This window comes from Mus caroli, chromosome 3 (assembly GCF_900094665.2).
Source record: "Mus caroli chromosome 3, CAROLI_EIJ_v1.1, whole genome shotgun sequence".
Lineage (NCBI taxonomy): Eukaryota > Metazoa > Chordata > Mammalia > Rodentia > Muridae > Mus > Mus caroli.
In genome coordinates, this window is record NC_034572.1 from 102,310,049 (window position 1) to 102,325,937 (window position 15,889).

The 15,889-nt window shown below is 42.3% G+C and overlaps 2 protein-coding genes across 4 annotated transcripts in view; one reads left to right on the top strand and one right to left on the bottom strand.

Annotated features, from left to right (window-relative positions):
• Window positions 1–2,238, top strand: part of Gnat2 (G protein subunit alpha transducin 2) — a 15,629-nt gene extending 13,391 nt beyond the window's left edge. The window contains exons 8-9 of one of the 3 annotated variants that reach the window (XM_021158670.2): window positions 806–959; window positions 1,430–2,238. In XM_021158670.2, coding sequence (XP_021014329.1) covers window positions 806–959; window positions 1,430–1,620 — 345 coding nt within the window. In that variant the 3' untranslated portion in view covers window positions 1,621–2,238. The remainder of the gene's footprint in view (window positions 1–805; window positions 960–1,429) is intronic. The other 2 variants (XM_029475256.1, XM_029475255.1) reach the window with 2 other exon arrangements.
• A 5,801-nt stretch (window positions 2,239–8,039) lies between these two features.
• Window positions 8,040–15,889, bottom strand: part of Gnai3 (G protein subunit alpha i3) — a 39,476-nt gene continuing 31,626 nt past the window's right edge. The window contains exons 6-9 of the mRNA XM_021157518.1: window positions 13,804–13,933; window positions 12,761–12,914; window positions 10,150–10,359; window positions 8,040–10,061 (exon numbers count right to left, since the gene is read on the bottom strand). Coding sequence (XP_021013177.1) covers window positions 10,169–10,359; window positions 12,761–12,914; window positions 13,804–13,933 — 475 coding nt within the window. The 3' untranslated portion in view covers window positions 8,040–10,061; window positions 10,150–10,168. The remainder of the gene's footprint in view (window positions 10,062–10,149; window positions 10,360–12,760; window positions 12,915–13,803; window positions 13,934–15,889) is intronic.

Below are 15,889 nucleotides of genomic sequence, written 5' to 3' on the forward strand. Positions count from 1 at the left end.
CTTCTGTCACTCTAGCTTTGATCTATCCTCCTAGCTTTAGTCTATCATTCTGTCACTCCAGCTTTGGTCTATCCTCCTGTCATTCCAGCTTTGGTTGTCATTCCTTCTCTTTAACTGTAGGATTCACAGTAGAGTTCTCAAATGTCTTAATAGATTATTCATGTTCCAAGATCTCTTCCATTTTACTGAGTTTACAAGGTATCGAAGTATCAACAGCAGGAGCATTACAGTGAGTAGGGGCTTTCCTCACCTTCATCTACTCAGTTTTCCCTAATTAGTTGACAGGAATGAATTCAAGTCAGATGGTGGCATCCTCAGTACCCAAAGGGCTGTTCCCTAAATGCTAACCTGACTTGAGCAGTGGCTAACTCCGGACTCTGTAGACATACAGCATGTCTCTCTTTCCTCTGTCAAAGTAGCTACGAGAGAAGTAAGAAGTGTTGGTGGTATGGCGCTAGGAAATCCTCCAGCCCTTACCTGTGACACCAGGGCCAAAGAATCCATGTCACAGTCTTCCCCCTGCTGAAACTTGGGATCCCTTGCGAGGAGCCCAGCAAAATTATCTTGGAGATGCAAGTGACAAAGAGCTAATGTGGACCTGGCTCCAGCCCAGCAGTGGCACTACGGAGTTACTTGTACCCTGGCGTCTAACCATCTCCACGTTTAGGCATCCCTGTAGCCAGCTCCTACCGCACACTCATGTCCTCACACAGCTTTCATAGCTCTTTAAGGAAACTGAGACTCCGAGATGTTAATAATCTCATCCGATTCAGAGCTACTGAAATGATACGATGTTTCCTCCCAGAATCGCATGCACGAGTCTTTGCATCTGTTCAACAGCATCTGCAACCACAAGTTCTTTGCGGCTACATCCATCGTTCTCTTTCTCAACAAGAAGGACCTCTTTGAGGAAAAAATTAAGAAAGTCCACCTCAGTATCTGTTTTCCGGAGTATGACGGTAAGTGCAGGCAGGAGTAACATAGTGATGGGATTCTCTCATCCATAGGCCAAGACACACGAGGGAGCTTGACTTAAGGGGTGGATGGTTACAAGGTTCAAGTTCAGATGTGTCTGGGAAAGAGCAGACAGAGACACCAGAGCCACTGACTGTTCCAAGGACACCTACCAGAAAGTCAGACCCGGGGGTTCTCAACCGTCCTAACGCTCGATCCTTTAATACAGTTCCTCATGTTGTGGTGACCCCCGGCCATAAAATTATGTCACTGCTACTTCATAACTGTAATTGTGCTACTGTTATGGATCAGAATGTAGATATCTGATATGCTGCATTCCCTGTGAAGAGATCGGGACCCACAGGTTGAGAACCAACTGGCCTAACACACTACTCCAAGGACCAAATCAGTCACCTAAAAATTGAACATTTATAGGTTAATTTATTCTACATTACTTTTTTTTTTAATAAACTAGGAAACAACTCCTATGAGGATGCCGGGAATTATATCAAGAGCCAGTTCCTTGACCTCAACATGAGAAAAGATGTCAAAGAAATCTACAGTCACATGACCTGTGCTACAGACACACAGAACGTCAAATTCGTGTTCGATGCAGTTACAGACATTATCATCAAAGAAAACCTCAAGGACTGTGGGCTCTTTTAATGCTCAGTTCCTCGAATATACATTCTATAAGCAAGCTTAGAATCTGAGGCTTCATGCAGAAAACTAGTCAGCATGTACCAGAATGTGTCAAATAAGCCCATCCTGTTGGTGATAGAGAAGGCATGCTCAGGACTGTTAGCAGTGTGGCCAGTTCACTGTAAAGAAGGCATGGCCAGCGACCCTAACGCCCAGGTTCCAGTACTGGTTCTGCTTAGCACAAGAACAGAAATGCTTCATCTCTACGATGCAAAGGTCCCAGTCTATATGATGAAGGTAACTTCCCCGCCTACTTCACAGGGTCACTCTGAAGAGCACAGACCTAACTGAAGGGGAGGCCCAGGGTAGCTGGCTGCTGTGATTGGCCACAGAAAGCAGCCATGACAGCTGCCTTCCATACTTGGTTATTAGAAGAAACCATCCCAAAGACTAACAGCAAGCCTTCCTTACGTTGAGCGATAAAGTATTAAAAATTAAACCTGCCCCTGTGGTTTTACTGGTCCGATGTATGTGCCTCAGCTCAGAGACCCAGATTACAGGAGAGAAGACGCGAGCCTGCTTATTTCTAAGGAACTCACTCAAAAAATGATCATCTTTATTAAAAACAATTTTCCCTCTCCCCCATCCTGGGTTCCCTGTCCTTTCTCTGTGTAAATAACTGCTTTGCTTTCAAGAGTGCCTGGCTGAACCTGAGGCCATCAACCCACCCCCACTTAGGCCTTTGCGGCTATCACTTCTGTATCACAGCATCTGAACAAGCAAGCAATCTGAATTCTCATTCCAACTGCCCCATGTTTCACAGGAACAAAAACGACTGCTGAGCTTCCTTAAGGCACTGGAAATGTTTGCAGCTGGGTCCACGTGAGGCTGGCTGCAAACATCTTCCCAAACAAACCAGGGATAAATTATTCCTCTCAACTCCTCAGAGGGGAAATGAAGCTTGCATTTATCTTGACAGGAGGTGGTGAAACCATGTATAGATTTAGCATTTACAACCACTAGTGAGGCACACACTTGGCACCCATGGTTTAGTATATAAAAGAAAGTGTCAATTAAAATGAAAGTCTGTTCCTTGCCAGAAACACCCATTCACACTTAGCTGCTTCCAGCAATATTAATAGGAGAGAGCCAGCCAAACTCATGAGCTTGAAATGCACTGAAGAACCTGAGACCACTGAAATGGGATTCACTTAAGTCTGAACACACACACACACACACACACACACACACATATACACACGTACACACATGTGAGTGAGCAAGAGTGCACACACACCCACATGCACACCAACTGGCCAGAATCACCACAGAACTGCTCTAGATGTGACCACTAACAATTTCAAAACAAAACAAAAACTTAAACACAAAACCAAATAAATAAACCCCACCTGGACAAAGCATCTTTCAAAAGGGGGACTACAAAGATGTTGAATGGCGTGTCCCAGCCACCGCCAGTCTGCCCACTCTCACACTGCACACTGTGATTCCGAGTCTGTTGTAAATCATGAGCAGGGTGAAGGCCATGGATCTCTTTTCAGATTAATATTGTTTGGTTTTTATGAGATGAGGTCTCATTGTGTTGTCAAAACTGTTCTTGAATTTGTGAGTTCATGAGATCCATCTGCCCCAGTCTGATGAACAGCCAGGACTACAGACATGCACCAACAACCATCTCAGAATGTGCTTTTTAAAAATGGTTTTTTTTATAGGTGTTTTGCCTACATGTGTCTGTGCATCACGTGCATGCCAGGTGCCCACTGAGGTCAGAAGAGGGTATCAGACCCCTGGAGTTAGAGTTACACATAGTTGTGAGCTATCATGTGGGTGCTGGGAATAGAACCCAGGTCCTCTGGAAGAACAGCCTGTGTTTCTAAACCACTGAGCCTGCACTCTGCTCCTTCAGAATGCTTTAAAATGTATCAAATAAAATTCAGAGTCACAAAGGAAACAAGTAAATGAGACAATTATTATCACTCTGGAGCTTAAGACACTGAGGAATAGCCAGAAGCACTGTCACCTGGCTTTAATTCCAGAACTCTGCTCAGGAGGCAGAGGCGAGCTCTAGGCCAGCCTGGGCAACAGAATGAGACCTCAAAAAAACAGAAACCTGGGTACGATCATCTACTCAGGCCCCAAGTTTACCCCACTTGCTCGGCATAGGAGAACCTCCCTCCTGCGCTGTACTGGATCGCTTGCTCCCCCCGCCCCCCCTTTGACCACTAACATCACACAAAACTTGTCCTTCAGTGAAAGAGCCAATGCAACTTGACTTCTGGTAGAACCATAAAATTCTCACCAAAATCAGAGCGGCATTTCAGTTCTCTACTGCTTTCTGACCGACATTTCAATGTTTGACTGGTTGGCAAACTCACATATTCTACCTTGCATGCACATCTCACAAAATTATTTTCTTGGAAAACAGAGCACAACAACTCCTTAAGGACCGTATCCCCAGCTGTTTTCCAATTGATGTTTGGATGTGGTTACACACATAAAATGTTTTCAAGTTAAAGAGCCCTTTTACAGAGCCTAATACCTTGGGCCCTGGTTACCCACACATCTGTACCTTAGAACAAAGTCAAAATGACTAAAACTCAGTCTGGGCTCACCTCGGAGGAAAGGGAGGAACATAGTTACTGTTGCCTTCCTACCCCAGCTTAATCTGCTATGCTGAGATCCTCCACTCCACCGTCAGAGGTACAAAGTCAATTTGTACGTCTGCATAGACAGCCTGTTTTGGCTTTTTGCTTGCTTATTTGCTACCTTGCTTGCTTTTTTTGAAACAGTGTCTCATTGTGTAGACCATGCTGGCCTCAATATCACAGAAACACACGTGTCTCTGCCTCCCTATTGCTGGGCTTAAAGGCATGCACAACCATACCAGGCTAAATGGCCTATTTTTATCTCAGACATTTTGATTATATACATGAAAAGCTTTTTGTGTAGAAAACAAAAAGGCTTAAAACCAAATCTGCACCATAAATTCTGCTATCTTTTGCTTCTCCTGCCTTATTAGAAACTTCCATTGGTCATTACTACTAAAGGGAATATTCCTTATAAGCTGACAAAGTATTTTCACTAATAAGAATACCCAAGCTTATTTTCTTCTACTATGACCTTACTCCTTAGAATTTTAAATTCAAAAGGAATCCAACTAAGATAAATAGGTTCCCTAACAGAATTTAGCAGTTGTAAAAGTATCAAATAAATTTGGTTGGTTGGCAGCATAACCTTGGGCTTGTCTTAGACGGCAGTGAGGGACTGACATGCACTTCCCTTCCACAGCATGATTAAAGACTGCTGAATTACACATAAATCTGATGGGTAGTTTTTTAAACACTATGATGGCATATCCAAACTATTTAAAACTATAAAAACATTACCATCCCAAACCTCCAATCCCTGGAACCCTGACACCCTCTGTGGACATCAGGTAAAAGTGGTGCATGTGCATATATGCAGGCAGAACACTCATAGAGAATAAAAAATGTCCTTTCTTAAAAGATGATTGTACACATGTCTGCCAAGTGCCTTTTGTACAAACAATGGATGTGAGGACTGCTGGGTTAAAATACATTTCTACATCTTAGGCACAGAGTATTTCATTCTTTTCAAAAGAGACTTGGACACTCAAACATTTACTTCTATCTACCTCCTTTGTTTATAGCGTTCATATACGCAGTGACAGGTTTAAATGTCTTATGACAAGCGACTTTATGTAATAATGGATGAGTATGCACTTGCAGGTCACAGGGTAGCAAAAGTGATAAATAATTCCTGACACACTATTGCAGTGTATTGGCATTGGTTAAGCTGACTTTTGCGATCTGGCTTAGGTGACTTACCTGTCCCCAGGCCCAACTGTTACCAGGCCCCAGAAGGAAGAGGGAACTGAAAGTTACTGCTTAGGAGGTAGAGCTTCCAATTAAAAGAGGAAATCAATTTTGGGGATGGATGAGGTGACAGATGTACAACAGTAGGAATGTGCTTGATGCTAGTCAACTGGATACTTATTATAAAACCTGGGACTTCTTGTTATGTGTTCTGAGGGTAAAGGAATGATGCACAAAGCATCCTTAGCCGTCCAGTTTAAGAGCAATATGAGCCAGGCAGTGGTGGCGCACGCCTTTAATCCCAGCACTTGGGAGGCAGAGGCAGGTGGATTTCTAAGTTTGAGGCCAGCCTGGTCTACAGAGTGAGTTCCAGGACAGCCAGGGCTACACAGAGAAACCCTGTCTCGAAAAACAAAAACAAAACCAAACAAACAAAAAGTAATATGAAAGACACACTTAATAGTTAACAGTTCCTACTTTGATCATAAAACACTGTCTGAATCAGCATTCCCTGCCACTCTCAAGGTGTGACAATAGCACACTCTCTACTTGGAGCTAGGCCTCTGACCAGAGTGTGCTGGCAATGCTGGGAGGAGAAGGGGTCAAGGGTGAAGAGTGCTTTCCTCCCACTGCCCTCTCTGCCCAGCACAGCCCCCAGCACAGATGCTAGCAGGGACTGTAAGCACCAGGGCCTCTGGTGGTGACAACATGAAGTCTCTGTGAGATAAGATAGGCATACTAAGCTAGAGGAAGGGAGCGAGCATACCAGTGTGAATGGAAAATAAAGATGGCTAAAATATAAATCTAAGACCTTTACCCTGCTTCACAGGATAAACAAATTCAGTACCGACTCCAATTTAAGTCCTCAGGATGGGTATAGGGGGAGCAACACACTTCTCCAGGATGCCTTTGTGAGTTTTAATTTAGTTCAGTTTAGCCAGAGGATCTATGTAAGTTAGCCATGTACCTGGGGTGTCATCTTGTATTCCTGAGATCTCAGCTGTGTCAGGCCCAGACATGGTATTTAAGGAAAAAAATTGTGCTACCCTGACTCATTCTAAAGTATGTGGTCTTCCACCGCAAAAATAACTCAAAAACAATGTGAGTGAGTGAGTGAATGTGTGTGAGAGAGAGAGAGAAAGAGAAAGAGAGAGAGAGAGAGAGAGAGAGAGAGAATGTAAATGAACGAAGACCTTGACCACTCTGGAAATCAGTTTCTTAGCATCTAAAAAAATCTTTATTTTCATTTCCTAATAGTTCATTTAAAATCCAAGTTTCCACAGCAAGCCTGTAGATGTCCTGTCTTTTCTCCTGTGCATACTGGGAACAATATAATAATGCATGATGGTCATAGAGTCACATGGAGAGCTGTCTGATCGGGCTCAGGTCTCTGGTTTGTACTATGGAGTTGGAGGAAGAACACAACAGTTACCGGACAGCAGAGGCAATCTAAAACCACACTTTCCTTACAGTCAGCAGTATATACGAACTCTAAGGTTCCCAGGTGCTGACATTCACCAACCAGAGTACTGGTTTAGACTAGAGGACTGTGATCAACGTCCTTACCATCTGGAAGAGGGAAAGGAAGGTTTTTAACTAGAATGAGACTTTCTATGTGCCTTCAATCCACCAAGGACCCTGCAACAAGTGCTAAACGAATGGCTAGAGATCTGAACACAAGAAGTCAGGCCAAAGAAGCGCTGCCTAACACCACGAGTACAAACAGCAGCAGGTGCCAGGGAAGGGGCAGGCGTTGAGGGAATTGATCAGAAAAGCCAGTAGCTATTTTTGGTTAAAGAGCCTAAAATATATGTACAGTGATCTATATGAGAACTTAAGACTTTTTAAAATCGGTCCACTGATTGTATGATTTCAGCGCCTTGTAAACAGTAACCAGTAAATAGCCACTGGTTAGATGATACAGTGAGTCAGAGCTGTACAGTTTAGAATTTAAATTATCCAAGATGAAAATATTGTGACAAGATCCACTGACGAACACCTGTAGTAGTTTCTGGAACTTCATGGCAGAAGGCTTGTAGTACAAGCTGATAAGGAAAGGGGAGAGTCCATTAGAAGAACTCCTATCTGTCCACACTTTCACTCAGAACAAAATGGAGCTGTCACCAACAAAGACTACTGTTGCCATTCTCCCAACTAAGGTCTAGTTATTGTTTTTTATTAATTTGTTTTTGTTTTTGTTTTGTTTTTTTATTAATTAAACGTTAATTTTCTTAGCTGACTTCTAGGTGGTCCAAAGATCTGGCATCTCAATATGAATAATATCCATCATGAAACATCAGCGTTTTCCAGAGAAAACACCTAACTTTAGGCTTCTTTAAGTATCAATCTTTTTTCCCTCCAGGCTAATACGATGTTTAACCGCCCACATTTAGATTTTGCCTAAGAAATGTTCTTCAAAATAAACATTAGTGACGTGAAAGCCTACCTGAAGAGAGCCGTTTTAGACCTTACAGGTTAAAGCCCACCAGCCAAGAAACATCCTCTTCAGACTTTCAGGGACTTCTAAAGGAAGGAACCTGGATTAGGTAAGGTAAGAATGATTTCATGTGAACACAAGGCAAATAAAAGTGGTGTGTAGAGGCAAAGAAGTGAAGAACTTCTATTTTTAATTAACAGAAAGGTTTAAAAAATAGATTCAAATGAAAATACAAAATGCATTCTGAAGTAAAATTAAATTTGGATTATCAATATTTTAGATTATCAACACCATTTTATTAAACCCAAAGTATAGAAAAATTATGAAAACAATATTTCACCAGATGTTCTTATATTACAGAATACAACAAAGGAGAGATAAATCCAGAGTAAGACTTATTAACCCCTACATTGTGGGAATTGAGTCAATCGCCAATTGAAATCAATACTTTTCTTTCTTTCAAGTGACATTTTTCTAGCCCTAACGAAATATTTGTAAGATAACAGTTATACTGTCTGCATAATGATTTTGCAAAACATTAAGAATTAAAAATTGTAAAAGCTGCCAACAAAGGCACTGATCACTGTGGCTTGCTTTCTGAAGCAGTTCTGACCACCAACCTTCTTTCAAACGAGTAGGAGGTAACAGAGATGAATGGATCCAAGCCACAGCGACTGGACCTCAAAAGGCACTGATCAAACTACTGATCGGAAATGCTCCAAATGCACTGTCTGCTTCCCTCAGTGGTCCACTCAGTGTTTAATGACATTTGATATATACTGTACAAAAGGACTGTAGCTCTCATTGTACACATCCGAAAGCCGGATTGTGACTTTCCTCTTGTACACAGACTGGACATAAAGCCCTCAGTCCTAGACTTGATAATACTAGTACATCAAGGAACAAGACTTTCAAAGACACTTTTCTACCTAAACCCACTCTCAGACAGAGGTCAGGGGAAAAAGAGACAGACAGGATCCCCAGAAAGAACTAGTTATGCATGGAGCAACCCTAGGCTCTTCACTCGCCGTTTGTTTTAATACTGCTGCCAACTGTAACAGATTCAAATCTGTACACGACAAGGTGGAAAAAGTCCCAAAATGCAAGTTTTAGAAAAAGAGTGTAGCAAGGACTACTACTACAGCTAACATTGCTACAGTAAAAAACGATGGCAAACAGGGATTTGGCACCACATTTACAAAGGAAAAGCATGCACTGTGAATACACTTTTAGATGTCTCCTAACAAAAAAGGCCACAAAGATGGAAAACAAGGGGCATCTTATACAAAGCCTCCCCATGACTGAGACAAACAGGCAAGAATCAATGTGGTCAACTTAGTAGGTCTGTAGCAGCAAGTCACTGGTTCTCAATTTAGCAGTCTGCATCTCTAATTGACAGCTATCCTGCGTGTGTATCCAAGAAGCAGTTTAACATACTACATCAGTATTCATCTAGTAATTTGGTAATCAGCACAAACAAGGTCAACCCTGACAAATACAAGTTCCAACCGTAAGCGTAAAGCAATGAGAGCAGGAATCGTACTGTAGAACTCTCCAAAGTGAATGCTGTTTAGAAACCATTGTGGTACTTTAAACATGACAGTAACATAAATTTCATTCCGAAAAGCTCTATTAATATAGTCCCAATAACCAGGAAGAATTTTAATTATGGAAATATTACTCCCGACCATTCCAAGAGTTAAAAACAAACAGTTCCTACTAAGAGGAATATTTTCAAGATGTCTGGTGACATTGTGTGCATAGTTAAGATTCAGTCCTCAGAAGTTTCTTTTGCAAACAAGGAAGAGTTTTGAAGTATTCTTTTCTTGATGAGAAAAACCTTAGAAATTAACTACAGGCCATTTGTCAAAAAGACGGGAGAAAGTGAGCTACATGTTTAAGTTCTGGAAGGCAGCACCTCAACTTCAATATGCCCTAAACATTAGATTACAGAGTCCAAGCGACGCCCTGACGATCCAGTCATACTTTACAGTTGTCCAATCCCAGGTCTGATTTGAACATCTCATGCCAATTAAACATTCCCTAATGGAGAAGACTGTGCTGGAGAGCGCTAAGATTCTGCATGTTGCTGCCATTCCTTGGTCCTGTCATGCTTGCTGCTGACCCAAGAGACAGTAGATGACGTCTGGTCTCAACACTCCTCCCTGTAATAGCTAAAAAAGAAAAAGACATTGTTAATTAGAAAAACATTTACAGAGTCACCCCCGCCCCCAGTGGTAACTAAACAGTCTGAAGTTTTACCTTTTACTATGCCATCCTCTCAATAAAGCCCACATTCCTTTAAGTTGTTTTTAATGATGACATCCGTAACAGCATCAAAAACAAACTGCACATTTTTGGTGTCTGTGGCACAGGTGAAGTGAGTGTAGACCTCCTTGGTATCTTTTCTTCGGTTCAGATCTTCAAACTGGCACTGGATGTAAGCAGCTGCCTCTTCGTATGTATTGGAACCTGAGCCAGACAACCAACACTGTCAAGTTGTAACAGCTGCCTGCACCCAGCTAAGTTAGGCCATCAGTATTTACTTAAGGAAAGCAACACCACACAACTGACTACAAACAGAATTCTGCCTCTGTTTCTATTATCATTAGGATTTTCTGTAGTCATTCAATTTTTCATAAGAAAGACTCACACTGAAACTAAAACCAAACCATCATGCTCAAGGAATGAGGAAAACAAGTTTCACTTCCTCTGAGATCTAGAAAGTGTACAAAAGAACTAGAAAAGTAGGCAGGTATGTTTCTAGAGAATACGACCACTTAAAATCTCACAGCCTGACCTTGGAGTGATCCTGAAAGAAGGGCTCCCAACAGGTAGAGCACTTATTTAAAAATCATTCCAATCCCACAGAGGCACCAGCAAAGGCAAACTAACAGATGGGGAACAAGTGGGACCCCAGTTACAGACTCTGACACCGCTCCTCACCCAGCACTGCCTTTAAACTCCTGGCTTCCTACCTTGCCCTCCCAAGTGCTGGGATGCCCATGGTGCTCATCCACAGCCAGTAACACACTTTAAAGGATAAGTCTGTCTCCACAAGCAGCTGCTTTCTAAGGAGTAGGGGCACGAGGAGACCAACAGTAAGCCTTCTTTTTAATATATATAATTAACACTCAGTCATCCACTTTCTACACGGTCTTAGAAACCGCCTGTAGCATCAAGGACACTGTCAAAACAATGTACACTTGTTTTCATAAACTAGAGCCTATTTTGGGTGAGATCAAGCATGGCAAGAAATATCAAGTAAGTACATAGAGAAGACTGGGAGAAAGAAAGAACACATGAAATACAGAACTAAAGGAAGACTACTTTGTTAGGTGCCTAGAGCTCGCAACCCCCATCCCATCTTGGTTTTTCAAGACAGGGTTTCTCTGTGTAGTCTTCACTGTCCTGGAACTCACTCTACACCAGGCTGGCATCTTTCAGGAGTCAGTTCCCTCCTGTAATCCAAGTCCAAGAACTAAACTCAGGTCATAGGCTTGGAAGCACACACCTTATCCGATGAGCCACCTCACTGTCCACTCCCCTTACTTTCTAAGATATTCTGGTTCTTTTCTTTTATATCCTTTATAAACCTTTATTTCTCTCCTGTTGGTAGCTAGTATTTGTCTCATTTTATCTTTTTCTCACCTCATTTTATAGTCATCTCTCTGGTAACTTCATTTATCTCCAATAAGTTAATTACTGCTGTTCTCAGATTTATACATCTAACCTAGCCTTTCCTTATGTCCATACTGTAAGGATCACTACCGGACAGACATCTCTATCTGGTTATTCTACAGATACTTCTAAAACAACATTCCTAAATATAAATTCAGATCACAGCAAAGTATCCAACTGAGAGACTTGAGTGAAGACACCTTTGACTTTCTACTGTTTGCTGAACCTTTCACTGTATTCTAAAAAGAAAGCAGAGTATCAGATAGTGAGAGTCCCCATCCACAGAAACAGCTCAGAGAGACTGTCCCCCTTCTCACTCTGGCCATCTGGTCACAGCTTTCATAATGGCACAGGTCTGCCATCGTTGTCTGTGATCCCTAATTTCAAATAGCTGACTGGCCCACAGCGTTTTACCTTCTTTAGCTATAACCAGACTCTTTCCCAGAGAAACTTGAATTGGAAGTCAAGCAAACCCAGTATGACCTCATTGTTTTAATGGAAGAGACACAGAAATGGTGGCAATGCCATCTTTCATCTTATAAACTGAATAGTAAAGGACATTAGTGGGGACAGAGAAGAATAGACATGGAACCGAGGAAAGAGACAGAGATGATGGGACCTCCTTTAGAGGTGCTTCCCTCGAACTGACTTCACAGTCTGACTTTCACTCCTAGCCCCACCCATATCCTTGTCCTTGGCTTTTAAGATGCTATCCTGGCTCTCACTGAAGGCTGTATCTGCATCTGGAGGCAGTCCTTACTGCCGTCCTCACTACACTGCTGTTAGACTGCTGGTCATACACCATGTGCCCAAGGCCACTTGTCACTAGCTCGACACAGGGCCAGCCTCTTCCTGCTAGTATGTTAAATTCCACAGCTGCCACATGCCCCTTCTCCATTTCTTACATGCAACCCTCTTCTCTAAGTGCCTCTATTCTGCCTAATGACTTCCACTAAAAAAGTTTGTTTTTATATCTCTTTGGACATATGCCAAAATTTCATGTTTGTATTTCATTTCCCTCCAAAGTGAGGACACTGATCTCTGAAGCCACACTCGAAACTTAGGGGCTTTTCTTCAGATGCTTACTGCTGAGCCCACTGTTAGTGAACGCACGAGTCCTGGGACAGCTGATGGGCAGCTGGGAAGCACTGACCTACGATACACACCTCCAACAGCACCTCACGCCCTTTACCTGTGTATTCTGGATAACAGATTGTTAATGGACTCCTCTTTATTTTTTCCTCAAAAAGGTCTTTCTTATTAAGAAAGAGAATGATTGAAGTGTCTGTAAACCATTTGTTGTTACAAATGCTGTCAAACAATTTCATGCTTTCATGCATTCGGTTCTGAAAAACAAACATGGTTATGACAGATTAGCAGCAAGAATAAAAAGCAACTGCCATATCCAGGGATCCATCCCATAATCAGCTTCCAAACGCTGACACCATTGCATACACTAGCAAGATTTTGCTGAAAGGACCCAGATATAGCTGTCTCTTGTGAGACTATGCCGGGGCCTAGCAAACACATTAAGTGGATGCTCACAGTCAGCTATTGGATGGATCACAGGGCCCCCAATGGAGGAGCTAGAGAAAGTATCCAAGGAGCTAAAGGGATCTGCAACCCCATAGGTGGAACATTATTATGAACTAACCAGTACCCCAGAGCTCTTGACTCTAGCTGCATTTGTATCAAAAGATGGCCTAGTAGGCCATCACTGGAAAGAGAGGCCCATTGGACTTGCCAACTTTATATGCCCCAATACAGGGGAATGCCAGGGCCAAGGGGTGGGGGTGGGGGGGGGGACTGGAGGGGGGNGTGTATTGGGGACTTTTTGGATAGCATTGGAAATGTAATTGAGGAAAATACGTAATTAAAAAAAAAAAAAGAATAAAAAGCAGATTAGTTCACATACCAAGAAGTTTTAAAACAACAAAGTGAATTCATGGAACTAGAGTAGGTACTAACGTGACTTGAAGCCAAGTCAGTCCTGATTTGCATAATTCTTGGGGCAAGGGGTTAAGAAGATGATAAGATGCAATCCTGTGCACACAATGTGGCTACCAAGAGCAAATGTGTAATGGAACAAGGATTTGGGAACTCCAGCTCCACTGACAAGAAAATACAGGGCATTAAGTTTTGGTTCCGTGAGCCATCAGTGGCACCCGTCTTCCTTGAGTCATGCTCACTTCCTAGCTGTATCAGATGGACTTTCTACCCAAAGCGTCAACATACCATTTCCTCATCCTCAGCCAGAACAAGGTCGTAATCACTGAGAGCCACACAAAAGATAATTGCGGTCACTCCCTCAAAACAGTGAATCCACTTTTTTCGTTCGGATCTTTGGCCACCTACATCAAACATTCTGAGTAAGGGGAAAAAGCACAGATTTAGTAACGTCACGCTTATAGTTATTTCTCTCGAGACTGTCGTGGTTAGAACCTCCCCATTATCACACACTCAAACCCCATTGGAACAAAGACAAGAAGCAAATCGTGTCTAAACCATTGTCAGTGGTTAAAAGTATAGGCCAAGCTGAACCTCCCCCTTTCTACACAGGTGCTGGAGGGGCCGAAGTCAGCAGAGTTAAGAACTGAAAAGGACTAAAGGAAGAAGAGCTCAACAGTGAGCCTTAAGAGAACGGTAGCCATGACAACTACTATGTGTTCCGTGTTTACCATGGTGCCAGGCATTACCCTAGACCGTGTGGCACTCTAAGTCCTGTCTCTATATACTTTCCACAGTCTCACTCTGACTCTTAAACTAGTTTGTTCTGAATACCCAACTTGCATCTGAGCTCAAAGTTTATTTGCCTGTGTTAATGAAAAACATATGAAGAGAATTATGGAAAAAAAATTAAATTTGATATCAGGCTTTAAGAATTTGAGATCTTGTGCTAGGTTTAGGAAGAATGACTATAATCTCAGCATTTAGGAGGCTGAGATCGAAGAACAGCAAGTTCAAGACCAGCCTGCACTACACAGCAACTGTCTTAAAAGTAACTAAATAACCAAGTATTCCCCAACACCACCAAAGCTTGCCTGGGCCTAATCATTATCAGCAGCAGCAGCAGCAGCAGCAGCAGCAGCGTGGAGACAGGGGTGCGGGTGCGGGGAGGGAAGCTGCTCACACGCTATGTTCTAATCTGGATTGGTTTTAGTCTCCTGATTGCTAAGTTTGTACCAACAGTGTCCATCCTTACTTCCTACATCGACAGGAACAGCTGTCCTACTTTGTCTTGTAGTCAATACCTGGGTCTAGATGGGGGCAGTACTCAAATGCTCACACTCTCTCAAGATCTGTATCTGATAGCAATGATAAAGCTTTTTGCTACATTGCTCTAGTGAGTGAAATCTTCAGTAACCTGGGATCTAAATTTGCAGAGATTTTTTTTCACCCCCACAGATGAGGAGAAGGAAAGTCCACGTGACCTCCCGGATGACGTGAGCATGCATCCTATCTCTTCCTGACCCAACCCTTCCTTTCGGGGATCTTGCTGTTCTTTGCAACCTTTGGTCTTGCATGACAGCTAAACGATGTAATCACAGATTGGCCTTAATCCAGGGTCATGTTGTAGGCTTTAGAAAAGCTAACATTTCACCATAAAAATCTTTCAAAGACAGGCACATTAGTACACTAATAATTCTAGTTTACATCCCCATTTTCTATAAAGTCCATAAGACAAAGAGATGCAATGAAGTCCCAAAGCTGGCTTTTAGTACCTAGTAACACGGTATTATTCAATAACATCAATATTTTATAAACATTTCCTCATAACTCAAAGCAATTACACAATGCCTTGCAATACTTCAGTAAATGTTTGCATAAATGGATAGTGGTTTTGCGTAGAGAAGAAGAAAAGGAAGAGGTGACAGTACTTCATACTAAGACATCTACATGCCAATACAAAGGACTTGTGGCACTTTAATCTTGGCTACTGATCCTGGCATAGAAAGATAGTTACCTAGCTAAAGATCAGCCTATGACATCAATGAAAAATGGTTTTGGTATTTAATTAGAACTGAATTACTAATTTTCCAGTGTACAGAGAAACTTCCTCCCTATGGCCTCACAGGGTAATCCATATAGCTTCTGCAGACTTTGTTAAGTAACTTCATCAGTATTTAAGATAAGCAGCCCGTTTACCCGAAACCATTCATCAGGTTTCAAATCCACTTTAGGTTGTTAAGATCCCAATACTTCAGCTGGTACTAGTATTTAAGTCCCGTGTGGCCTCACTGAAGACCTGAGGTGGTAGCTCCCTTCATCTGCAGTAATGCTGACTGTCACATATTACACACAAACATAAACCAGGGAACTT